This window comes from Mustela erminea, chromosome 12, assembly GCF_009829155.1.
Source record: "Mustela erminea isolate mMusErm1 chromosome 12, mMusErm1.Pri, whole genome shotgun sequence".
In the NCBI taxonomy this organism is placed as follows: domain Eukaryota; kingdom Metazoa; phylum Chordata; class Mammalia; order Carnivora; family Mustelidae; genus Mustela; species Mustela erminea.
In genome coordinates, this window is record NC_045625.1 from 11,540,716 (window position 1) to 11,568,697 (window position 27,982).

The 27,982-nt window shown below is 39.3% G+C and overlaps 1 protein-coding gene across 9 annotated transcripts in view; it reads right to left on the bottom strand.

The window, feature by feature from the left end:
• Positions 1 to 27,982, bottom strand: part of RABGAP1 (RAB GTPase activating protein 1) — a 154,651-nt gene that overhangs the window by 18,635 nt on the left and 108,034 nt on the right. For all 9 annotated transcript variants that reach the window (XM_032306351.1, XM_032306350.1, XM_032306356.1 and 6 more), the window contains 6 exons: positions 20,594 to 20,707; positions 15,577 to 15,651; positions 12,354 to 12,479; positions 11,576 to 11,719; positions 9,765 to 9,806; positions 9,397 to 9,525 (listed from right to left, as the gene is read on the bottom strand). In XM_032306351.1, coding sequence (XP_032162242.1) covers positions 9,397 to 9,525; positions 9,765 to 9,806; positions 11,576 to 11,719; positions 12,354 to 12,479; positions 15,577 to 15,651; positions 20,594 to 20,707 — 630 coding nt within the window. The remainder of the gene's footprint in view (positions 1 to 9,396; positions 9,526 to 9,764; positions 9,807 to 11,575; positions 11,720 to 12,353; positions 12,480 to 15,576; positions 15,652 to 20,593; positions 20,708 to 27,982) is intronic.

Sequence of the window (27,982 nt, forward strand, 5' to 3'; positions counted from 1 at the left end):
AATCCTGGTAATTGTTCTGGACTTCCCTAAGGTACCTTCTTGCTCATTTCTCCAGGCAGTGGCCCCTACCTGTGCTTCTGAGTCAGTCCTCAGGGGCCAGCCCTCAGGACCAGATACAAACAGAGCTCACCATCTTCCTCACTGGTCCCGAGGTCTGACTCCACCAGCTCTGGCTTGCTCTCCCATTTCTCATCCTCACTTATTCCTGGTCTCCCCCTCTCTTCACCACCTTATCCTCCACCCCCACCACAGACCAAAGATAAATACAACCAACGCTGCTTATAATGGGTTCACACCTCATCCTGACTTTTGGAGCATGGGTGGCTGTATGCCACAACCAAGTAGTTCAGGCTTCCCCTGAGGAATGGACCTCATGAAAAGGCAGATGCCTGATACCTAAATGGGGAACCGATAGGTACCAGCTACAAAAGCCACAATTCCAGCCTCCTTACTAGGCTGCAGCCCAGAGAGACCAGTACCTGTCAGCCTGCCTGTCCCATTATCAGTGCCCTCCCCAGGCCAGAACTGTCTCATTGTTGTCCCCTGCCCATGCACAAAGAGAGGTGCCCACAAATGCTTGTTAAATTAATGAGAAAGGACCCCCTCCTCTTCTTTGCATCGACCTTTCTTCTGAACAGAAATGGCAACCACAGTGAACACAGAGCGCAAGCCTGGTCCCCTGCCTGGAAAACCCCGTACCTGGTTCCCTCCTAATCACTTCTCAGAGACGAGCTCCAGCACTGCTTTACTGAACCCCTCCCTGGCACTTCTTCCCCCTTCCAGGCCAGGTCTTCGCTACATATTCTCATAACATCAAGTCAATTCCTTTATGGCACCTGTCCAAGTTCACAATTATTTCTTTATGTCCTTACTTGATTTGTCTGTCTTCCCACTGGGAAACACGCCCCATCTGTTTTGCTTACCCCACATCTCCACGATTTAGCTCAATGCCTGGAACATAACTGGGGCTCGATAATCAGATGCCGAACAAATCAAAGCCAATGGCCTTCCTTTTAACCTAATAAGGATGCAGCAGGACATTTGTTTACCTAACAGTTGAGCAGTGTTCCTTGTGAGGCATTAGTGATACAAAGATGTATACAGAACACGATATGCAAGCTCCGCAAAGGTAGGAACTTTCATTTACTATAAAATTCCTAATGCCTCGAAGAGACTGCAAGCATGGAAACACTCAATGAACAGACAAAGTCCCCACTCCTAAAAGTCTACGGTTCATTTTATCTGTCTCTTACTTATACCAATAACATTTTAATTGAATTCAGGAAGAAGGGAAGCTATAGGCGCAGTCCTGAAGCTCTGAATCTTACCTACCATTAGGTGAAAGGCTGTGAAAGCCTATCAGAAGGCTGTGAAAGCCACAGCCTCACACACAAAGGTATTTTTGCCCTCAAAGACGCTTAGTTTTGAAATTTGTTCTGTTTAAATGTACTTTCAGTGGGAAAAAACTCTAATATAATTCCCTGGGATAAGGCTATGTTTGTAATTTAGGTAAAACTCATTTTATGTCCCACTGTAATTAGTACATTGTTTCTTAACACTGTTAGAGACAGTACTATTTTAAAAGTCTCCTAAAAGCCATGGTTCCCATAAAAAGCACTGTCCCGGGGCACATGGGTGGCTCAGTGGGTTTAGCCTCTGCCTTTGGCTCAGGTCATGATCTCAGGGTCCTGGGACTGAGCCCTGCGTTGGGCTCTCTGCTCACGGGGAGCCTGTTTCCCCATCTCTCTGCCTGCCTCTCTGCCTACTTGTGGTCTCTCTCTCTCTAATAAATAAATAGATAAAATCTTAAAAAAACAAAACAAAACAAAACAAAAAAACACTGTCCCTGTAAAAAAGCACAGAAGCCAGGGCACCTGGGTGGCTCACTTGGTCAAGCGTCTGCCTTCAGATCAGGTCATGATCCTAGGGTCGTGGGATCAAGCCCTGCATCGGGCTTCCTGCTGCAGTGAGGAGTCTGGTTCTCCCTCTGCCTCTGCTCCTCCCCCTGCCTCGTGCCCCTGTATGCTCTCATGCGCTCTGTTTCAAATAAATAAAATCTTTAAAAAACCCTAAAGAGCATAGGAGTCAACTCTGCCCCAACCCTACACCAGCAATAAAGCATTCTGCATACCATTTGAGAGGACTCATGAGCTCCCTGAGGCCACCCACAGTCTCAGGTTAAGGAACCCTGAATCAGAGAGAAGGTGGAGGCTTGGACCATGCCAGTTTGGTATCTTGGTAGAAATATGTATTTTATCCCAAACACTTCTCTTTCGCTCACTGGTCATTTATCTGTTATAGGAATTAGATAAGGCTCTCTTAAAACATCACCAGGAGAGCTGGTACTGACCTGGCAGAGAACATGAGGGAGCGGCCACTGACATGGGCGGGAGGGAATGGTACAGTCTGTCGTGGAGAGCTTGGGTTTGCAGGTGGACGGACCCAGGCCTGAGCCCTGGTTCTGCCACTGACCCACTCCGTCCCTGAGGGTGAGCTGCCTTACCTCAGCTTCAGGTTCCTCATCTGACAGAATTCCAACAGTCCTTATGAGGACTGCTGTTAGGAGGACTGCATGATAAAAACACATCAAGAGCTCAGAAGAGTGCCTAGCACATGAGGTCTTTTTAATGAAAAGGGTGGTTATTAAGTGTTATTATTAATAATACCTACATTCTTGTCCTGACTCAGAGACAGAGTTACCCTCTGAACATGTGCTACAAGCAATGAGCCATTTAAACAAGTCGATTTGACACAGGAGAGCAGGAAATAGGTTGCGGATAGGAAATGGGAGCTGATTTCCAACTCTGGCTTAAGAAACCATCGCAAAGGTGGGAATCCCCTCTGGGCTGGAGTCACAGGTAGTCCAGGAAAAGCGGAAGGCTGAATGTTATTAGTAGCTCTGCATGGCAGGGGTGAAGTTTACTGTGCAGGGGGGCAGGTGGATATGGAGATGTCTGGTATAGTGAGGAGATCTTGAACCCAAAATCCTTGCTGCTAAATAAAGACCTCAGACGTAAGTCCATCTTCCTTTTTCAGACTGTTTGTAACAGGGACTTCACTTTTTAGTTACTGATTTAAAAATCCTGAGACTTACATGGGACTTTCAAGATAGTAAGATACCTCTACACCTATTTTACTTAATCCCCAAAACAACTGTCTGCGATCACCTCATTTTACTGATGGGGACTCGAGACCTAGATAGGTAAAGTGACATGTCAAAAGCCAAGGACCCAGTCCATTAGCTGGCAAGAGCTGCAGAAGAACACAAGTCTGGGGTGATTCTTGTTTCTCATCTATCTCTGTAGTATGTTCAACATTGAGCACAGTTCTTGGCATGTAAGAAAATCTACAAATGTTTGTTGCTACGAACGGACTTAAGGAAAGTCGGTATCTGGGTAGAGGAGGTCAGAACAAATGAGCATGGATGAGGACAAAGACAAAGGTCATCAACAGGTACTTTTTACAACAGTCATTGTACAGGTACCACCTGGATTCTCTTTCTCTAGCCCTGTGGCCTTAACCTACCTCAGGTCACATGGCAGAGGCAGAGCCAGGGTGAGAGCCAAGGTCTGTGGGACTCCAAGGCCTGCACTCGTAACCACTTGAAACAAATCAACATCCTATTTAATTTCTGAGCCCTTTTATTTAATTTGTTTGAACAGTTCAGGCTCGAACTCCCTCAAAGATCACTAAATAGAATTAGGCATTCTGATTCTCCCATCAGAGTATTTTTCTAAAATGCAAGTAGTGAATAAGTAGCAGAGAATCCAAACACAGATAAGAACCAAGAGAGAACAGCTTATTAAAATAAATTAAGGCAGCAGTGGGCACTGCTACCCTTATGACAACCAGCAAAATTTAGAGTTCATGCAGAAAAAAAGAGCTTTCACTCAGAAGTTTCCTCATGAAATTCAATCTAAAAGGTAGAAAATAAGTACAGAAGTAAAACTGCAGCCTGGTCTAGTCCTATGGAAAACTGAACTTAGCTACAACTGAGTTAAACTGACAAGAGACTGCACTTACCTGCCACTACAAGACAAACATCACCAAAAATACAAACGGCCCCTCTCCCGTTCATCAATCCCTCCTTTACAGAACGGTACACTAAGGGTAAGCACTGACTTTAGTCTGAAATTCCCGGGATCTAACCCCAGCCCCATCATTTACTAACATTACACTTCTTGAGAGTTTTCTTCAATTCTCTAAGCTTCAGTACACGCATATGATCACTGTAAGGATTAAGTCACTATGTGCAAACATTATGCAAGATTATGTGAACACATTAAGAAAACAACACTGATGAAGCCATGGCAATCACAGGGTTTAAGATACTCACACACACTAATATACAAATGATCAGAGCAGAGGATGAAGTTCAGACTAATACTTCTTTCAGCTCCTGAAGAAAAATATCCCCCAAAAGCAAATATTCCCAAATGCCAGGGTTTTCTGTTTCTCTAAATAGCAAATGGTTAGGCTTACATTAATTTGGAGACACTGCTATTTGGTTTCTGTAATATCTTTTTCTACAAATAGTCTGAAGTCTTGCACATTCACTTTAAGTTTGAAATAACACATCCCAATGAAGCAATCAATGGTTCAGAAGATCCATTTCACCTTAGACAGGATTCCAGAGTGAAAGGATCCAAGTTTTCATTCAGGTTTGCTCTAAGAAACCCATTGGCCATCTCTGTTATGGCTCTTACTTCTTCTGAACTAACCTAAACCTTACATATTGGACTTGCTCTCAAACATCTCAAAAAAACAGTTACTCCCTTATTTCTTGAATCAAAAAAATTTAAGACCTACAAATTAATTTTTTCCGCATTTTCTCCCTCTAAACACGATGCGTGGCCCAGTTATGAGTATAAAAGGGAGCTCCCAGGACCATTCATGATCTCCTGGAACAATCTATTTATAAAGAGAAATTCCTGGGGTGCCTGGCTGGTTCAGTTGATGGAGCATGGGACTTTTGATCCCATGCTTGGGCTTGAGCCCCACAATGGCTGTAGATTACTTAAAAATAAAATCTTGAAAAAAAAAAAAAGTGAAATTCCTTTTAAATCTTCTATCAGAAGTGGAAACAATCTTCTGATCTCAAGATAATGACCCATAGGGCGCCTGGGTGGCTCAGTGGGTTAAGCTGCTGCCTTCAGCTCAGGTCATGATCCCAGGGTCCTGGGATCGAGTCCCGCATCGGGCTCTCTGCTCAGCAGGGAGCCTGCTTCCATCTCTCTCTCTCTCTCTCTCTCTACCTGCCTCTCCATCTACTTGTGATCTCTCTCTATCAAATAAATAAATAAAATCTTTAAAAAAAAAAAAAAAAAGATAACGACCCTTAAAGGGAGGAACTCTATGGATGGCTCAATGAATTCTGATGTATGCTGTTAAACTTGAGATTAAGAGCGGAGGATCTAAGACTCTTTTAAAAAGTAAGTAAAATATCTCAGTTGCATAATAAAAGTGAGGAGCAAGAACGAGAAGGGGAGAAGTAAAAAGGACTGAAGAGAAAGAAATGAAGAAAGAGGCAAGTAAAGATTGACACAGAAAAAGATTTTAGAGAAAAGGAAGACACACAGGCAGAGAGAGGAATACAGACCTTTTTGAGCAACACACCCATCTGGTGGCCATTTCAGATATTGCCACACCAAACCTAATTCCTGCTGCAATTCTGCAGTAAGAGGCCACACAATGGCATGGAAAGCTTTGGGAACGTGGAGTCAGAAGGCCTGAGTTCCACTAGGTCTCGCTTCCCCACCCAGCTAGTTCCAGGGTAAGTCACTTGGCTTCTACAAGCCTCAGCTGCCTCACATGACCTGCCCTGCATACCTCACAGGGCACTGAAGGGAAGAAATGAGATACCCATAAAAATTACACAAATACTGGAAATTACAACATCAAAACTGTTAAAACACAACAATAAAAGCAGGTAACTGTTTCCTCAACTGGCATGTGAGGCAAAGTATTCCTAATTCCCACCCTAGTCAGGAAGTACAACTGAGAAAAACCAAGCCACAATATTTAAGAAATTAAAAAATAATGGAATGGGATTTCAGTGAGTTACAAAGCCAATGTTTCCTTTCTCAAGAAGGTTTAAAAGCCAGTTTCCAAACCATTCACAACAAAGCAAGCATCCCCTTTTCCATGTCTAGAGGGGGCTCCAAACCCACAGATGATCATATATCGTTTCTTGCTGACGGAGGCGCGCCCACTGACGCAGTCCACATAATGCAGGGCTCATGATTAAGCCTGCCGATGAGTTTCCTTATTTCTGAGTCGGCAAATTATCACTGGGACTGAGATTCTTTGCCAATAATTGGCTTAACTACTGCCTGTATTTCTCTTAATAATTTTTGGCATTAATAAACCTACCGGAGTACAAGTAACCATCACTAACTAGACTACATCCCACCTTTTAGCAGAACAATTTCACTCTTATGTCCTGGTTCAATGCACAGGCTTTCCACGCCATGAGTCAATTTTAAGAAAAATTTGATCTTTCCCACCTGAAACCATGTGCAAGTAGGGGGAATCATCCAAAGTGTATGCCTGCCAGGCAGTATTCTCCAGGGCCAGAAGGAATTATGTATCTAAGCACTAAATGTGTGTGCTGTGCAGCTTTGCCTACCTTAACTCCATGAAAGCACAGGCAAAGAAAAAAAAAAGGTATTAGACACCTCCAATCTGGACTATGGAGATAAAGGATCCATATATTGTTAAAGTGTTTCAAGCTACTGAAAACCCAGAAAGTAAAACCTTCAGCTGGAAGCTATTGTAAGCCTTCCCCAAAGCCCCTTTAACTCTCCAACTCTTCTTCATAAGACAATACTTGGTAAAAACTCAGCAGTGTATCATTTAATTCACTCATTCAACAATTTTTATATGCCAAATCCTGTTCTTGTGCTGGGGATCTGGCAGGCAGACAATAATCAAATGAACATATTAAATAATGTTAAGTAAGAATAAGGGATACGAGGAAAATTAGGCAAGGTAAAGAGATCAGGGTGTAAAGTGTTGAGGGAGCTGCTACTTTAGACATGGTAATTAGAGAAGGCCTCTCTGATGGCATGATATCTGAGCATAAGACTCAATGAGGTGACGGTGACACCCTGTCGACATCAAGAAGATGATGGGCAGAGAGACCAGCCTGTGCAAGAGGCCTGAGGAGTGAACATGCTCAGCATGTGGGAGAACAGCAAGAAGGCCAGGTTGTCTGAAGTGGAAGTTGTAAGCAGGAAAAGGAGGAGGAGTTGAAATCAGAGAGACGGTCAGAGGTCAGAGGGTATAGCACCTTGCAGGCCAAGGCAAAAACTTTTGAGTTTCATTCTGAGATAAGAAGTCATCAGAGTTTTAAGTAAGGGAGAGATGGGATTAAAAACCACCACTGCAGTGCCTGGGTGGCTCAGTCTGCTGAGCATCCGACTCTTGGTTTCGGCTCAGGTCATGATCTCGGGGTCCTGGGATCAAGCCCAGCATCATCACTGGGCTCTATGCTCAGTGGGGAGTCTGCTTCTCTCTCTCTCTGCCTGTTCCTACCCCCTGCTCTCTCTCTCAAGTGAAAAAACTCTTAAAAGAAAAAGAAAAAACCACTGTGGAGACAGAAAGATATGGAGTCGACTGGAACATTCCAGAAGACAAGTGACGGTGATGGTTATACTAGGGTGTTAAGAAAGAAGGGGCAAAAGTGATCAGATTCAGGGTGTACTGTGAAAACAAGGCTGGGATGGAGGATGAAGATGTGGTGTGAGAGAGAAAAAGGTACTGATAATAAGCAAGGGTTTGGGCCTGAGAAACCAAGTTCCAGGAACTTAAGATAGGACACTGGGAAAGGAGGTTTTGGAAGGGAGGAAATCATCAGCAACTAAGAGGACCTCTCTTGTATGAATCAGGCTGAAGTGGGAAGAGCGACTCAGAGAACCTCAGAGTTCACCTGGTTCTGTGCTCTGTGCACAAACCACCATCTGTGAAAATGCTTCTAAAACGTGTGCATTTGATATCTGCTTGGAAAACCAGTGGGCGCACGGGTTGCTCAATCGGTTAAGCATCTGCTTTGGGCTCATGTCCCATGTCATGATCCCAGGATCCTGGGACTGAGTTCCATGCTGGACTCCTTGCTTGGTAGGGAGCCTGCTTCTCCCGCCTCCCTCTGCTGCTTCCCCTGCTTGTGCTCTCTATCTAAAATAAATAAAATCTTTACAAAAAAAGAAAAAGAGAACCAGAGAGGCAATAACCATAATAAGAGCCATCATTTCTTGAACTCTTACTAATTACTAGACAACATGATAAGCACTGTACACAGCGTAGTTAATCCTCACACATGACGGCACTTAACCACAGTACCTGGCACATGGGAAAATATCATTAAATCTTTTCCAGAGTACTTGTGAACTATGTAACATTTTAAGTTGAACAATAACTTAAATAATTATTTCACTAACTAGAGTCTCTATTTCTTTTTCAAATCCTTGATTCAATTTATATTAGGATTTCTATTGTTTCTCAGGCTTAACAGGTAGGTAGTTTTAGTACTTCCTTTCCCTTTTCACAAAGAGGGCAGGCATTCCAGGGTCTGTTACGCAGAGTTTCCAGGTTCAGCTGCTTCTCAAAGGCCCCAAATCATATTATATGTCTTCATGAGCAGTAAAACCCTCCATATTCCCCTGGGATGCTATTTTACCACTTCACACACACTAGCTTTGAGCTACTGTGATTTAGGCACCTGGGATTTCTCTTTTTTCTTTCAAGTTCATCCAGGTATTTGATACCTCCAAGTGTTTAAAGAAGGGCAGCCTAAGTTAGCTTAGACATATAAACAGAACCGGAAGCCCACTATTATTTACATACGAGGAAATTTTGCCTTAAATAGGTAACATCACTTTGAATTCAGATCTCCCTGATTCCAAGTCTGTTCTCTGGTTAGTATATAACGAAGTTTCTCCCACTCACATTACAACATGAATACAAGGAGATGCTACCTTTTTTTTAACCTTAAAAAAATTATGCAAATCATAAATGTCACTGAAAGTGATAAAATTGAGTTTCCATCATTATTAGTTTCATTTTAGGTAGGTTCTGACCAAAACCATAAATATGTGAAGTTATAAAGAACAACAGAGGGAAAATCATGAAACCGGAGTCCTGCCACTGCTTAGCTATATGATGCTAGGAGCTCCAGCCTCTTTGTTTCCTGCGTCTTCAAAATGAGAAGAATACCTTCCCTGAAGTCCAAAGGCTGGGATGTGAATGAGATTTAATGCACAGAGTATATATAATATGTAAGAAAATATTTGGAAAAAAATTATACAATACAAACATCATCATATAAATGTTCATAGTTTGATCAGGAATGGTGAGACACAAACTAAAGAATCTAAATCAATGCAAATATTATTTTACCTTCATGCTGCAAGCTAATTCCATAAGTTTTTTTGCATTTTCTTCTGAGCGGTACCTCTTAGGAAGCTGAACCCTGAAGAATTTCAAGGCACCTTCAAAGTCTGTCAACAGCAAGTCATCCTTAGAAGTCTTGAAGAAAGAAAGAAAACACAACCATGTATGGGAAAAGTTCTTCGCTCTGAAGATACACAAGAAGCATTTTAAAACACCAGCACCTTTACAATCCCCAGAAGATACTTCTTAGCCAGTGCCTTGAGTCACTGTCAGGGCCACGGCTACCGCACGGTGGCTGCTTAGAAGGAGATCAAGACCAAGATACTTCGAGTGCTGGACAGGGGATGTCACTCAATTTACAAATAAATGTGTACCTTTAATAATCCAAGGGCGACATTAAAAATAACACTTATTCCCTAAAAGAGAAAACACAAAAAGAAGATTTTCATTGATTATATCTGGACCAGTCAGCTGTCTGTCCCCAGAATGCCCCACAATTCTAAAGAAAGTATAAAAACTTAACTAAGTAAAGAAATGGGATATCTTGGAAAATAATAATTATAGGTCTGCTACTGAAAAACAGCTTAAAATAGAACCAGTCTCCCATTCTTCTGAACTTTTTTAGCCCTATTCTCACAATCAACAAGAAAGAACGCTTTTCCAAAGTATTCTGTGCTTCCCAACCAAAGCATCTGAGACAAAAAACTGTGATCTTTCAGGATATAACTGCAGGTGGCCTCTCCCCTTATCTTGTGCTACCCCATTCCAAATATAGCAGCAGTCCCTCTGCCTGTGAGCCCTTCACCCCAGAACAGAACCTGCTCAGGGCTCCCTCAAATCTGCCTTTCTTCAGCTAACCGTTCTAGGAGTGCTAGGGCAAAGGAAAGATAAGGGGAGGCATGAAGACCTGCTAAATTCTTTAAGTTCCTGGACCTCGGTTTCTGTAACTTATACTCTCCGCCAAGGGTTTCTGGAGCTAATTAGTTGAAAAGTTCATTTAAATTACTTAGCATGACCAGGCCCATGGTAACTACTTAAAACAAATGGTTGTTTATAATGCTGAGAAACTGTAAAACTTAAAGATTTTACATAAACTATGGTATACCCAAAGAATGAGATAATTTGCAACTGGTAAAAATAATCAGTGTTTCTGACAGTGTTTTTAGCTTGGTAAAAAAAATGCTTTAATGGATTTTTGTAAACCTTGAAAATGGGATAATTAAACATAAAGAAGGATGGTACAGATGTGTGTCTGTAAGTGTTCAAGTGCTCAAGTATATATGTTTAAAATATATACTTAGAGAACCATAATATACATTATTACATAATACTCCATATGAAAAAAGTTATTCTGTATAGAAATAACACATGTACATAAACATAAAAAAATGGCTGAAAGAATATACCCCAAAATGTTGAGTTACTTTCTAGAGAGTAAGTGGGATTAAAGTATTTTGAAATCCTTTTGCTTGTGTTTTCCAGTTTCTCTAATATGCAGTTATTAGTTTTGAAATTATTATTTTTTTAAAAATCTCACTGGAAAAGGTGAGTATTTAATAGAGGTAATGGATACATCACTTACAAATGAAATTATTTTTTTCTTAAACACATATACCCCAAAAAATGCTGTGGCAAAGACTGTTATGTATTCTGTATCTTTTTTTGTTTTAGTTAATAGACCCTCCAGTTTTTAGCAAATTCCTACTCAGCTTTTAAAAAGCTCTCTTTTGCAGCTAGATACAGTCAGGTACCTAAGTTCCAGCCAACAAGAGGTAAGTGAAAATTTGGGTGGAACCTCTAGGAAGTCTCTTTTAAAGAGGGGACACATCCTACCCTGTCCCCGGACCCTTTAGGGAAGGAAGCTTACTGCCAACCTTCTGGCTTCTTTCACATGAGAGAACTGAACCTCTACTTTATTTAGTCACTGTTGTTTTGGGTTTCTTCAATAAATACAGCCAAACCTAATAGTAATACAAATGTGTCATAGTGGGCTGTTTGTCTGTTGTTTAGCAGAGAATACCTTTAACAAAACGTGATCATTAGCTTTAGCCCAAGGAAGAGTTACTTAAGTCTGGATTTTTGAGCACAAAAATAAAATTAACTAAGAAGAAATTCTATTTTTATGGAGGTGACACAGGACGATACTGAAAACAAAAGCCAAAGTGCTGTGGCCTCTGATACATACCTCACATAAAAGCAGGTCAATGATATGGAAGACCATGTAGAGAGGGAATTTTGCTGTGAAAAGCGTAAGAAACCACTGGGAGGCATACATGTGCGCTTCAAGGCTTATATCCAGGAAGTGGTTGTACAGGTCAGGGATGTATTCCTAAAATAGCAAACTAATTAGTTTTGGGCATAGACACAGCTGTTCAACTCCCACTTGGGAGGCTCATAAATCTGCCAGGAATAGGCCAAAAAAGTCACATATTTGTGCTTTCCTACAAACCTCCAGTGTGCTCAGAAGAACGCTTATTATCGAATATTAAACTGACACTTGGCTCCCTTTTCCAGCCCACAAACTAGCTCAAAAGAGGAATCCCCAAGACAGTGACAAGTATTTGGAATGACAGTTTTTCTTTCCAAGTTATGAAATCTTTGGGAAAGTCTGTTTCACTTTTATTATGATATTCCTAACCAGTCAGCTTCAGAGCCTTGGCAGGTACTTCTTCACTTAGTTTGCCATGTCAAAGGTCCCTACAAAGTCATCTGATCTTTTGAGTGTTTATGAGGACTGAAAACCTCGCTCACACCCATCAGGCTCACACCTTATTAATCTTGGCATCATCATCACAGTGAAAAATGAAAAACATCTAACTGGTCCTTAACCCCCCTTAACCCTGGATGGCCAACGCAATCACCACTGCTCCTTGGCATCCACTCATCAACCTGGTTCTCCATAGAGTCTCGAGTCTCATGTCTCGTGCTTTTAGTGGCAAATGCAAGCTGGTTTCCCTTTTTACCTGCATGAGGCGCTCCAGCTGGTAAAATTTGCAATGTAAATCTTCAAAGTTTTGCTTGAAAAGTTCCCTGAGACCGTAGTCAAACATGATCTTGACCAGCACACTGAATGCCTGTTCTTCAGGCATCTGCAACAGATAGGGAATGGGGTGGGGGTAGAGATGAGGGTCACAAACACACCCAGAAGTTTTGCCAGAGTGATAAATTCATCCTTCCACTTCTATCTACATACTAGGAAATTTCAGTGATATGTAGTAACTCAGGTAGTTGTGTTTTATGACATTCATTCACTCAACCAAGAGATATTAACGATGCCTAGTCTGTTTCACATAGTGTTCCTATCCTCGAGAAGCTTCCCATACAGTAGTATACAGTAAGTATGAATTAGGCAGAATTCACACTCACAATTACCTATGAATTAGGTAGAAAGATTGGTGGATCAAGAACAAGAAAGCCTGAGTCTGTCTCAGGGAGCCAAGAATAGGCTTTGTAAGGGCAGATCTGAACTGAGTAGCAATAGGCTGACACTCAAGTATAGGTTTCATCTTTCTCAAATCATGACAATTCTATTAAATCATTTTACTTCCTTAGCTGCTATTTTTTTTCTTCCTCGTTGTTACAAACATAGCCACTGAAAGGAGAACCTTAAATATTCTAGAGTTTAACAGTAATGTTCAAAGTACTATGGGTTTATGGTAATACTTAAAATACTACAACACCCCCCACTTCACTTCTATTTACAGATGTTACCGATTTATAATAATAATACCTACATCTTCCATAGCTTTGTGGGAAAAATATTTCCCTGAGAACCTGGCAAATGTCTAGTTTACAAAATAGAAAAAAAAAGTACTGGAAATGTTATTTAAGGCTTGGTTATGACTGTAGCAAGCCTTCAAAATGTCAAGAAGGTGGGCGGGCTTCTGTGGAACCAGGGGATGAGGTGGGCTGAACACAGACATCACTGAGAATAAAGCGGAGCCAAAGAACAAATCAGATTAAGTAATAAATGAGAAAAGCACAGCAAATTATTACTGGCCAAGTAAGGGCATTTGGAGCAAAGGACCAGATCTCAGAGGTCTCTATCATGGAAGGCAATTTCTAATTTCTTCTGCATACTAGGGACCCTTGGTCTGTCCCAGAGTGGCATTTCTGATGTCAGGTAGCACATCTGCTTTTCCTCTGAAACAAGCATTTATCCTAACACAATGATAAGCAGCACGGACTGCAAACCAAGACACCATGGATTTGTTTGGGAAACCCATTTTAAAGGGGTTGTGATACTTAAATGGGGACAAATGTTCTTGGACTGAAGTTGAGAACAAAGACAAACCACACGAGCTTGAGAGACTCCGAGATTTCAACTCTTATTAAAAACAACAAAATTTTTAAACTTGAGCTCTTGATGGATGTTAATTAGCTTCACTGTGGCAATCATTTTACCATGTATAGCTTATCAACTCATCAAATTGTACACCAAAAACACACACACACATTTTTGTCAATTATATATCAATAAGGCTGGGAAAAAAACTTGACCCTTTTATAGCTTTATCATATTTTTACATGCTTACTAGTATCAAAAAGCTAGGTTCTCACAGAAGGAAGATCGGTTTTGGTTTTACTTCTATTACAACCTACACAAGATGGCTTAAAACTCTTCAAAAGCTTCCCCTTATTTGGGGAAACAAAATCCAAAGTCCTTGGGCTGGCCTCTCCAGCTCCCACCCCATCCCCCATCACAGATAATGCTCCAGTCACACTGCCCAGCTTCCAGTTCCTTCCACAGGCCAAGTCTTCCCCATTTCAGTGCTTCTATAGGTTGTACTATTCCTCTTGTTGGGAGTGCTCTACTCTCCACTCTTGCTTTTAAAATAGTTTTCTTATTTTCACAATAATGTTAGCTTTAAAAAGTTAAATGATATCAACAAGCACAAAGAGTATGGATACCCCTTCTCATTTTTCAGCATTCACCTTAAAGGTTACCTCCCTGGAGAAGCCTGTGATATAAATAAGGCTCCTTTGCTGTAATCTTGCATAAAATTTTTTACTATAACTTCATGTCACCACTGAGGTAATAATGACATGCTTCTGGGACTTTCTGCTCATAGCCAGTCAGCTTCACTAGCTCTGTATCCACAAAGACTGGGACCAAGTCTACTTTATGGAGTCCTGATCTTTAGCATCTATTATGCTAAAGATGGAAGTGCCCACACACTCTCCGCTAACATCACTTGTGTGCTGTTTTTGCCAAGCATTTCGATTTTAATCATGACGAAATGATCAGACAAATCAAGAATGTGGAGTATTTCACAAGATAATTTGCTTGAGTTTTTCAAGAGTGTCAATGGCATAAATCACAAGAAAAGCAAGGGAAGGAGGTAGTTGAGATTAAAAAAGTAAAGAAAAAGGATACCAAATGCATTGCTTCACTGATCTTGGTTAGGGGAAAAAAAAAAAAAAAAAGCTATAAAGGACCTGACTGCGTAAACAACTGGGGAAACTCAAATGCGGACTCTGTGTAAGACATTACTGAGTCAGTGTGGAATTTCTTGGATGTGACTGCAGTATTATGCTCAAGTCTATAGGAATGAAGTAACTGATGTTTGCTACTGATTTTCCAAAAATAATTTCAAAAAATATTTTTTAGTAAAAAATAAAATGTGTATAAAAAAGGAGGAAAAGAGAGAGATGCAGACAGACAGAGAAAGCAATGGGGTAAAATAGTAACTGGTAAAACAGACGAAGAGTTTATGGGTATTCCACCTGAATGATTTTTCAGTTCTGCTGTGGATTTTAAAGAATATCAGTAAGTTGGAGGGTAAAGGTCTTTGCTGAATAAATAAATGAATAAAATGGCACAAAAAGAAAGCCAACTTCTCTGCTTCCTTCCCACCCCAATACACAAATGATCCCCAAACAATACTAGTGACCGTGGCACTAGTGACAGAATAAAAAATGTCCGTAAGGGTTCAATTAACCAAGACTATCCAATCTAGGAATCAAAATGAAGTCTACTCTTGTACTAGTGTTCAACACTGTCATTTATTCTTACCATGTTTCTCTTCCATTATGATATCAAATTAAGGAAAAGGTTTCCAGATATAGGAGTAAAACTCGTGCACTAGAGTCTGGCCAAAGGCCATATAAAACCATGCTCAAGTCTAAGGCTATCATAAGCTGAGGCAGGTCATGTGTAAGTCAGAGCAGAGACCTAATACTCACATGGAGAAGCAGAACAGCAGCGAGAAATGACTGGCCCTGGCAGTAGCCAATCTCTTCATCATACACAGAATATGCCTGGAGAAAGAAAAACATGGGAGGTATAAATAAATAAATAAATAAATGAAGTCACTCATGGGCCACAGCTGCCCTAAAGGACCCTGCATACAGACACGTGGAAGATACTCACACTCCGTTATGGCATTTTGATAGTCAATGAGTGATGCAAATATTTCTTGCCATTTTTTTTTAAATTTCAAAAAAGATTTTTTTTTTTAAAAATATGAGAGCACGCGAGAGCATGAGTGAGAGGGACAGGGAAATGCAGACTCCCCAATGAGCAGGGAGCCTGAAGAGGGGTCCATTCCAGGACCCTGGGATCATGACCTGAGCCAAAGGGAGACACTTAGCGACTGAGCCACCCTTGTGCCCCTCACCAATTTTTTCTTTACAATAAACACAACTGTCGCCATGACCTCCTATAGCCCAGGAGTGGAGAAAAGTTGGGCAAAAGCCACTTCACCTCTAAAAAAAAGGTTGCCATGACTCTGTCTTGGCCCTTGCCTTCCCCTCTTCTGTCTGGAAAAATGTATTCTTCCTTCAGGTTCCAAACACTCCATTACCCCAGGTTTCCCTGTCTTCTCTGTACTCTGACAGTACTTGCTACACAAGTATAGTTATCACAGCACTCATCACACTGCATTTTTTTTTTTAAAGATTTTATTTATTTATTTGACAGAGAGAGAGAGATCACAAGTAGGCAGATCACGCCCTGAGCCGAAGGCAGAGGCCCAACCCACTGAGCCACCCAGGCGCCCCTCACACTGCATTTTAAATGTCCATCTTCTCTACTGGATTGTGAGCTTCTTAGGGGCTGGAGTGATGCCCTATCCAACCTAGCCAGGACCTCACGCCTTCAACCTAGCCCATCATACAGCACGCTTTAACTAAACACTGTTAACAGTATTCGTTTTTCTTTCTGGGAAAAAATCTTTTGGCAAAGACACCCAAATACAGTTCTTTCCACAATGCCAGTAATAACTTTTCTGATAAGAGGGATTACTCCAAAACCATTTGTGGGTTCCTCTGGATTCTTATTTTGTATTTTTTTTGGCGGGAGATGATTATTGCCCATCTCTTCTGATTATCTTTAACAGAATACTGACATCTGACATTCCTTGTGGTTTACTCTTTTTGGTTCTTTGGTTGTTTTCCAGAGTCTTGTTTTTATGACAAATATTTCCAGTTCTCATGTAAGCTGTGGTAGAAAGGGAAATTCCTACAGATTCAAGATGCTATCCCCCTGTTTAACAAGTTTATTTCTGATGAAATTCCATTTATTCCCCACTTATTTTTTGTACCATGGTTCCTCTGCATCTCATGAAAGCAATTTAGAATATGTCCAAAATAAAGATCATTTAGCAAAATGTGATGTCGATGCTTTTTAGATGGCAATTAAGTTAATATACACATTGGTTTTATCATTAGCATTTGGTGAAAAACTCTTATATACTTTTTCAAAGACAAGATATCCAGAGGGCTTTTGAAACAATTTGTTTAATACAGTAAGGCATTATTTTGCATCTGTCATTATTAACATTAAGAAGTGTTAATAATTTTGTTAAGACTGTGTTAAAATCAGTAGTAGTACAAGCTGATAGAGCTCTGGGGAGAGCAGTCTGACAATGTCTGTAAAATTGTCAATTAATAGTTGTTTGGTCAAGAACGAAAAGAGGCTTCAGAGTTAGTCAGAGTTGGTCTGAAATCCCACAACTACTGATGTCTAGGTCTGGAACTTAGGCCCATTACCTTTATTTCTTATCTGTAAGATGTGAATAATCCCAGTATTTATATGACAGACTTGATGATATATTCTCAGATCTCTCACTATGAACTGCTCAGCACAGGACCCAATTATGTACCATGACGAAATGTATTGAATTTCTATAGGCAGAAAATGGAGGGGCGCTTATTTTTCAGGGTCATGAGAAAATCTGAAGGAATACATACAGATGTGAAAGTACATGACACATTTGAGACATGTTTAGGATATAAAATGCATGGAAGCAGTAATGAAATATGGGGAATAAAAGGCATTTCATTGGTTCATTAACATTTAATGAGCACCTACTATATGCCAGGCACCATGCCAAGTGCTACAAACACCAACATACAGAAGTGATTTCTGCCCTTGAGAACTTCACAGTTTCGTTAGGAAGTCTGATGTGTAAATCAACCAGAGTACAGTGAGAAGTTCAATGCAGCTGAAGCATAAAATGTTTAGGAATTAAGGCAGGATAAACTGCAAAATGACTTTAATGCTAAGCTAAGAAATATGGGACCAGGAAATGAAGTAAGAGACTTTGATTTCATTCTGTGGGTTAGGAGGAAGCACTAAAGGCTTTTGTGGAGGCCCCACAAATGATCCAATTCTGGGGTCAACGTGGAGAAAATAATAAATAGGTTAGAACCCAAAGGGAGGGAGACTAATGCAAGGCAGCTTTTGTGAAAGTGCTGGCACATATGATAGAGGCCTGTAGCCAGCAGTGATCAGAAGTAGGCTGTAAGAGACATCAATCCTATCAAACTCAATGTGGCCAAAGGAAGGAACTGAAAACTAATAGAGAAATGACTATATGTTCAGCAAGACAATAGCATGGAGGGAAAAAGGAAGACTGTTTTCAATTAAAAGAGCAGTAACAACTAAACATATTATGGATACTACTGGATCCTATTCTCACCAAACATATAAAGACATTTAGGGAAATCTGGAAGGTTACTGGATGGCCCAGATTGATAATGATGGCTGCTATGGATGAATAGCGATCTAATTTTTTGAGAGATGTATAGTGAAGGACTGATTCAGAATACCTGAGATTTGCTTTGAAGTACTTCAGGAAATAAAAAATTTTTTTTGAGAGAGTGAGTGAGTAAGCCTGGGAGTGTGAATAGGGGAGGGGTAGAAAAAGAAAACCTTCAAGCAGACTCCCTGCAGAACGTAGAGCCTGCCGTGGGTCTGGATCTCATGACCCATGAGATTATGGCCTGAGCCAAAACCAAAAGTCAGACACTTAAATGACTGAGCCACCAGGTGCCCTACCTCAGGAAAATTTTCAAAAGGAATAGAGAAAGCAACTAGGGTATTATGTTCATAAATATTAAATCTGGTGGGGGGGATATATACAAATTCATTATATTATTCAACTTTTATTACATTTGATAATTCTCATTAATAAAACATGTTTTTAAATGAACTCTATCTTTAGACCTTTTTGTCTGATGTACTTAATGGACCGCCTATAGGAAAACTGACTGACAGCTGGAAATTTAGGCCTTGAACTAACTGCAGATTTGGGAACATCTGTGCAGTGGTTAAAGCTGAAGCTGTGGGGATGGAAGGAGTCACCCAGGGAGATAGTACAGAGCGCCCGGAACTACTATATGCCTGGCATATAGTAGTTGATTGAGCACCTAGGAGAATGCTTCTGTTTTAAGAGCAGGTAAAGAGACAAAGAGGGAGTCAGCAATGCTGAAAGAGAAGGTTGAGAGCAAAACTGGGAGGGTGACAGAGGTCGAGAGGTCAAGAGGAGAGCGTGCTTCAAGGAAGATCATTGTGAAACAAACACTAGAGAGCAGTGGGATCAGGAGGAAGGGCTCAGAGGCAGTAAGCACAGGGTTCCTTCATGGGAAATTCTGCACTGAGGAACAGCTGCTTAAGTGGGAAGCACAACTAGGAAGGGGCTAAAAAAGGATGATCAAAGAGCATTACAAAAGATAACTTTGTGGAAATTAAAGAAACATTTCTCTCAACCTAACTGTCCTTATAGTTGAAGCATCTAATTTATCCCTGGAGAACGTGCCCTTTATTAGCAGCCTGCCCTAAAACTTGTTAATTATACCTTCTCAATGAGTAACATGCAAGTTTCTTAACGGTATGTCTCATGCCTAGTCTGTACTTCCTCGAGAGTAGATGTTAAATAGGTACTTCATAAATTTTGGGGGGAAAAGACTAAAGACTGATTCTGAGGACAGAGGAAGGTTGAAGAACTCTGGTCCCAAGTCCTCTTTTAGCCTTATGGCTCTGAATACCAAAATCTACTGGAAAATTGATTGCTGAAATTGAACACTACTGCTGAATTGAACATTTCCTTTACAGGTCTTTTGACAGACATCAGTATTTCCCACCATTTATTATGCTGCAGTGCTAAAAAGTCCACCTAGATAGGCATCAGTACTTCCTGCTGTTGGATGTGTCTTAGCTCCCAAGTTCATAACTTATAATGGGAATACCAAAGGGAGTTTACAATGTTACAGGACTTAGAGGCTCTTAACATAAGCCAATTTCTGAAAGTTCAAATGTAGAACTGGGTGGGGAGGGGTTGCCTGGGTAGCTTAGATCATTAAACATCTGACTCTTGACTTTAGCTCAGGTCATGATCTCAGGGCTGTGAGACTGAATCCCAAACTCCATGTCAGGCTCTACACTTCACGTGGAGCCTGTTGAAGATTCTTTCTCTCCCTTTGCCCATTTCCCCCTAAAAAAAATAGTACGTATGGAATCAGGGGACTGTCATCTGCAAGTCCTGATTAAAAGGGTAAAAGAAACCTTATCATTTTATGACTAATTGATTTCCTGTTCATTATGAGCATAAAATTAAAGGTGACATCACAATTTCAGAAAATTTATTCTTTTTTTTTTTCTTTTTAAAGATATTTTATTTATTCACTTGAGAGAGAGAGAACACAAGCGCACAAACAGGGCCGAGGTTCAGAGGGAAAGGAAGAAGCAGACTCTGAGCTGGGCAGGGAGCCTGACGCAGGGCTTGATCCCAGGACCCTGGGATCACAACCTTGAGTCAAAGGCAGGCATTCAACCGACTGAGCCACCCAGGGGCCCCCCTTTTTTGCCTTCTTAAACATAAATTACAAATTACACTTTGTAGTTACCTTCTGTGTAATTTCAAAGAACCAGAATCACCTTTAAAACCTAAGGTTTTTGTTTTTTTTTGATGTGAAATACCTTGCATATTTTATATAAGGAATCTTGTCCATCTCCTCCTGTGTCCTTAAAATAGTCATGAGCTGGGAATGTCCTGTTAATATCCCGAGTGATAGCACTGTCCTGGGGAGACTCCTGCGGAAACATTAGGAAAGAGGTTTGTTTAGTAGTTAATCATGTACATATTTGTGTAAGTTTATACAACAAGGACTTCTCATTTACATGCTTTAAAGCTGCAGGGACTTACATATACATGTGCATGCCCAGAGTTACTGCATCTTCAGGGACCAACTATTCAAGCAAAAGCAAAATCAAGTATTAAGGAAAAATATGGAAGAAAAGGAACCTGCTTACTGCCTATACCTCATATGTATTCCATCTCTGTTGCAAGAAGTGCAGCTGTGACCTTTATATTGCAAGAGGGAAAATGTGGTAACCAAAATGGAGTTCCCATAGGAAAATATTCAAACTAATCTCAAAAGGAGGTAAAGTGCTCTCTTTAGAAAAACTGGGTATAAAAACTGCTGCTTTAAATGATCCTTTTGCATGATGCCCATATGCCAGGTTCTCAAAAGGAAAAGGGAGGTCCCTAAATTGGGGTTTACCGTAAGGGTAAATAGTATAGAAGTGCATACAGCAGTTTACTCAATATGAAACTAGATCACCAAATGTCAAGGGATTCAAACAGGCTATAGGAAAATATCCCTTCCTTTTGCCAATGGAGAAAACTAAACAAATGTCAATAATATCACAGCAATCCTTTAAATAACAAAGCAAGCATTCAGGTATTCCTAATAAATTCCCCTTGTTAAATTTCATGTGTTCATGAAAAAATGGGAGCACAGAAACATGACCTTCTATTTTAACAGTGCATTGTCTTCATAAAACAATGGACTTGATTCTCCTTGGTCAGACTACATCACATCAGCATACCATCTAAGAGACTGATACTCCTGCTTCAAGATGAAAAATCAAAGTGATATTTTTCTCTTGTTCAGTGATTTCTCCAGTCTTTTGGGTCATCATGTTCCCGGGACCATAAGTATTTTACAGTTGTGGGATGTGAACTAACTTTACATTTTTAAAGTCTTATTGAATATATTTGATATGTAATGTATAAATTTAAGTTGTACAGTGTTTTATTACTCTGATACATTTATATATTGTAATATGACTGCCACTATAGCCATATTTCTTACATTACATAGTATATTCATTATACTGTGCATCAGATCTCTATGGCTTTTTACTACTCGTTACAAGTTTGTACACTACGAATCCCCAAACTCGTCCCAGTGAGCTAACTTTAAAGCCTATGCTCTTTTTTGATGACTAAACTATTTAAACTTTCAGAGATACTGCCAAACTGCTTCCCAAAGAGCTTTACTGGCATACTACTCACTTTTATTATGTTATTAACAGTTAAGGCAACTCAGAACGATGGTGCTCTCTGACAAAAGGACAAGATCCAAGGTGAGACCAAAGACCACAGTAGTTATTGCCTGGTGACAGCTTCCAGGCTGCGGCACATGGAGAGGGAACTGAAACAGAGCTGGGGTGGGGAGTATTTCCCTGAGTTGAGAAAAGAGCAGGATATGGAAAGGGCAAGGCCGCTAGAGTTTGTAGGTCAGAGTACTGGAGAGGAAACGCTGAACAGAAAGGGATCTGTAAAGCTATCTCTAGGAGTCCCCACGAGTCATGAATCATAAAAGAAAAAAATTAAGTGAACTGGACTTCATTAAAACTTTAAAACTGTACTCTTTAAACACCTGGTAAAAACATGAAAATGTTAACCTTGACCAGGACAAAATACCTATAAAACCTGATAATGGTGCTGTATCCAGAACATATAACTCTTAAAACAGATAAAGAGGCAAACAACTGATTTTTAAAAAGGGGGGAATGGTGGTAAAAGATTGAAGAGATACTTCACAGGGCAAGACACAGCGATGGTAAATAAGCATGTGAAAAAATCTCAACATCTTTGTCATTAGAACAATATAAACTGAAACCACAATGAGATTCTACTATCCATCTAACTAAATGCTAAAACTAAAAAGAACCAAGATAGCTAGTGTTGGCAAAGGGTGTGTGTGAAACAACTGAACTCCCAGAAATTGGGGGGAACATGAAATGGTACAAATATTTTGGAAATGGTTTGGAAGTTTCTTATAAAGTTAAACATACACTTAACATATAATTCAGTGATTCCAGTCCTAGATATTTATCCAAGAGAAATGAAAATATGAATAAATGTAAAGACTTGAACTTGAATGGTCACAGCTTTAGTCATACTAACCCAAACTGGAAATAATACGAAAGTGCTCTAATGGGTGAAATGATAAATAAAATTGTGGTACAACCTATATAGTGGAATACTACTACACAGAAATAAAAATCACTGATGTATGCAACATGAATGGATCTCAACAGCATTTTCTAAGTGACTGGAGAAGCCAGACACAAAAGATTATTGTCCATTAATCCAGGTGTATGAAGTTCTTATAAAGACAAAATTTTAAGTTATAGAAAGTAGATCAGTATTTGGAAGAGGCTGGAGTTAAAGGGAGAAAACTGATTTTCACGCGATATGAAGAGAACTTTTTGAAGTATTATTATCCATCACAACTACGATGGTAGTTAAAATGTACTGAATCATTTACTTAAAATTCATGTATTTTAAATTACAACTGAATAAAGATGATTTTAAAATGGAAAAATAAAAGAGGATGCTCATACAAATGAGAGACCCAAGATGATTCTAGCCCTTTAAAGTAGTAAGAGTTCCCAGTCCTACTTTAGCGATATACAGCTAAGTGATGAAAATGATATAAGTCCATACTTACTTCAAGATCTTAAAACCTAGGGCACAGCTTAGAGGGACATGAATCTGGGTCTGGAAGTTGGGTCAGTCTCTTAAGCTGTATAACTTTAGGTATGTTTTGTATCTTCTGTGACTAATATCGCCTACCTTATAAAGTTGTAGTAAGGGTTACATTAAATGTATACATAAAATTTAAATCTATAAAAAGCATCTACAAGTGTCTGACATGGATACAGAAAAGGCTGGATAAAAGTGGAAAGAAGCAATCTCCAGCACTGCTGAGAGCTGGGGCTATCCTCTGAACACACATGTGTACACAATCACTAGTGATATGCAGAATACACACACACACACACACACACACACACACACACACGGTTTCTAGAATATATATTTTTACTTTTGTTTATCTTAAGTTCCCTATAAAACTATTCACATAGGGACAGAAATTGTGGTTCGGTTTTATAACTTCCACAGAGCCCAGCATAATGTAGGGCATAAAGTCAGTCAACGCTTGATAAACATACCTAATAAAGTTCAAATGCTTTCACAGGACTAAGCAATGGCAACATTATGTGGTCAACAGCCCTACCCAAACCAGGATCTCTAATGCTAACGTTTAATTCAAGATCCATGCGAATGAGGCACCACGTAATCAGGAAAGACCCTTATTAACTGGAACAATGAACAGAAATTTTTCCAAAGTTGACATATAGAGGTCTAACAGACACATGAAAAGATGCTCAACATCATTCATTACCACGGAAATGCAAATCTTAACTACAATGAGAGTGGGGGCTGGCTGCCTCTGTCGGAGGAGTGTGTACCTCTTGATCCTGGGGTTGTGAGTTTGGGCCCCATCCTGGATGTAAAGATTACTTAAATGAATAAATAAACTAAAAGAAAAAAAAAAGTCCCAAACAAAACTACCATGAGGTACCACCTCATAATTGTCAGAATGGCTAAGATCAAAAACACAAGAAACGACAAGTGTTGGTGAGAATGAGGAAAAAAAGGAAAAACCCTTGTGCACTATTGGTGGGAATGCAAACTGGTGTAGCCACTGGGAAAAACAGTGTGGAGGTTCCTCAGAAAGTTAAAAATAGAACTGTCCTACTATCCAGGAATCACACTACTGGGTATTTACCCCTCAAATACAAAAACATTAATTCAAAGGGATACATTCACCCCCATGTCTACTGTAGCATTATTTACAATGGTCAAATTACAGAAGCAACCCAAGTGTCCAACTGATAGCAGAATGGATCAAGAAGATATGCTACATGTATATCTGTACATGTATGTAATATAAATGTGATATACACACACAAACGGAGTATTACTCAGCCATAAAAAGGAATAAAATCTTGCCATTTACAACAACATAGATGGAGCTAGAGTATAATGCTAAGCAATAAATCAGTCAGAGAAAGTCAAACACCATATGATTTCACTCATAAGTGGAATTTAAGAAACAAAGCAAACAAGCAAAGGAAAAACACAAAGAGAGACAAACCAAGACAAAGACTCTTAACTACAGAGAACAAACTGATGGTTACTGGAGGGGTTGTGGAGAGGGGATGGGTGAGACAGGTGATGGGGATTAAAGAATACACTTATCATTATGAGCACTGTGCAATGTACAGAATCACTATACTGTACACCTGAAACTGATATAACACTGTAGTTAATAGTGAAATTACAATAAACTTAATTAAACAAATAAAACACAATATGCCATTTAAATAAGAAATAGTAGTACAGATTTGTGAAAAAACTGTATCTAGAATATATCTAGAACTCAAAAAAAGATAATCTAATAAAATGGACACAAATTTGAGCAGACACTTCATAAAAGAAAATAAATCAACAGCAAATAAGTAAATGAAAAAGTTAATTAAAACCACAATGAAATAGCCAGCCAAAATGTCTGCCAAAAGAGAATGATTTCTTGTGCACTGATAAAGAGGGCTATATTACCTGGAATACTCTGAAGAGAGTTATTTAATATAGTGACAATTTGGAAAATCAGAATTATAATTTCAAAGCAGCATTAATGCAGTTTCTGAAAGATTTTGGAGCTTGAAAGAAAAAGAGAAGGGAGACTGTAAACATTAAAACAATGACTAAGATGAATTTCACATTGACAAAGCTTTCCCAAAGTGATGAACAGATATGTCACTGACCTATATTTGGAATAGCTACAAAAACTTATTCTGAAAAATTGTTAATTCTATTCTTGAATTGTATCTGCACCTCTAAAGAGAATTCTTTTGAAGAAAATGTCAGATGCATTTACTCTAGAAATTCTATGAAACAACAGTGTAAGTTCTGAAACATTTTAAGAGAGTGACAGATTGTGTCTTAACACAAGCACGAAGGTTAAATAAATTCTATTAAGAATTGAGAGGGATATGGAAAACTTCAAAACAGACTATGTCAGTTACATCAGTCATATCAGATTGGTAATGAAGATAAGATAAAGGCACAGTTATTAGAGAAATATGGTTTGGAAATTCAAATGCACATAGGATAGGAAAATACTCTATAACTGGTCTGTCCTATTACTCTGCCATCCCTCATCCATTGATAATGGGAGTCATCAGAGAATTAAGGGGTAAAACACCCTTGAGAAAAGTTGCATTGGAAAATTCACATCCTAAAATTCAAAGCCTCAACAATAATAATGTATTGGGGAGGTCTATGGTCAACCACTGACTTAAAATATCTAGTCTTAGAAAGTACGCTGAAAAACTTGGGATTAAATCCATTTGACTTGCCAGAAGTCAAGCTGCACAAAGATGATCAAGAAATTCTAACAATGATGAATTTAGTAAGTTTGTATCAGAAGAGTGACATCAACAATTTAGAAAAGGCTGAAGAACAGGGAATGGCAAAACTGTCAGTTGGTATGTGTCCTGAAAATTACCAAAGTTATGGCAGAAGAGGGTTTTTTCCTCCATCGACTGGTTTTATGTTTCTGTCACTTCATCCCAAGAAAAAGAGCTTTACTCTCCAGAAGAAAACTAAGATGTCCTATGAGTATGCAGTATTAGTATTTTACAAACTCTTTCTGTTAAGAGTCAGATAGCAAATAGTTTTGGCTTTGCAAGTCATTTAGCATTAAAATTACTCAATTCTTCCCTTGCAGAGTAAAAGTAGCCATAGACAATATGTAAATAAATAAGCACTCTGTTTTCTAATAAAACTTTATTTACAAAAACAAGAAGTATTGCCTGATTTGGTCCCTGGGCCACCGTTTGCCAATTCCTGCTCTAAATATGTATCACAGTAATTTTTTCATGGGCAATATGAACAGAGATTTGTAATGATTTTAAACATACTGACATGCTGTTGATTAATTTCATGTTTTACAAGCATAAATTCTGTCACAAATAAGCTGCAATAACTTAAAATGTATATCCCTTTGAACATACACGCTTTTCATGTAATAATGAACGTTAAAAATGTTTGCCGCATTTTACAGAAGTCAGTTCTCCCAAAGTCTGTATATTTCTGTATCCCCAATGTAGCAGAAGTTTAAATTAAATCCTGGAAATATGGTGGTATATGTCCCTTACATTTCAATCAGCAATGCTCAGAAATCACATATACCATATTTACTACGCAGCTATTATAAACATATGCACTGAAACATACAAGACTGTCTAAAATACAAAGAAAATACCAGAAGTTGGTAAGGATATGAAACAACTGGAACTCTCACTTGTTGTTAATGGAGGTATAAAATGATATAACCACTTTGATGAATTACACAGCAGTTTCTTGTAAAGTCAAACATACATATACCCAGACCCAGCAATTCTCATCCTTAATATTACGTAGGAGAACCAAAAACATACAATCAAGAAAGAAAAAAGTTAAGAATGTTCATAATAACCGTATCTGTAACAGCCCCAAACTAGAAATCCCAATGTCCATCAACAGAAAAAGAGATAAATTATGGTATAATAATATAATGGAATACATATGTACATTGTTGGAAATAATTTCACTAAAAATTATATTCTAAAATCTCAGTACATTTAAAACTTATTCACAAAACAAATACTGAGAATTAACACGTCATACTAACATCTAAATCTCTTTTATTGCCCCTTCTCATACTCCTGCCAAATGGGACTACTCACTGCTGTTCAAAAATAACAAAATTAATGATACACTTTACTGCATTTTGTTATTTATCACGCAAGTGTGAGTGGGGGTTGAGGGTGGTAGGTGGGTAGGATAAGCAGGGGCAGAGGGAAAGAGAGAATCTTAAGCAGGCTCCACACCCACCATGGAGCCCAATGCGGGGCTTGATCACATGATCCGGAGATCATGACCTGAGCTGAAATTAAGAGTTGGATTCTCAACCAACTGAGCCACCAAAGTGACCCACCATACTGCATTTTAAAAGAAAAAATCCAACTTTTTGTTTTATTCATATAGTAACAAAACCCTTTTATTTTAATAAGAGTTATTTTACTCTCTTCTTATGATAATACTGGGAGGAAATAAGAAAAAAGATAATTTCACAACTCAGAAATAACTATAGCTAATGTTTGATGGATATGTGTTTTTTA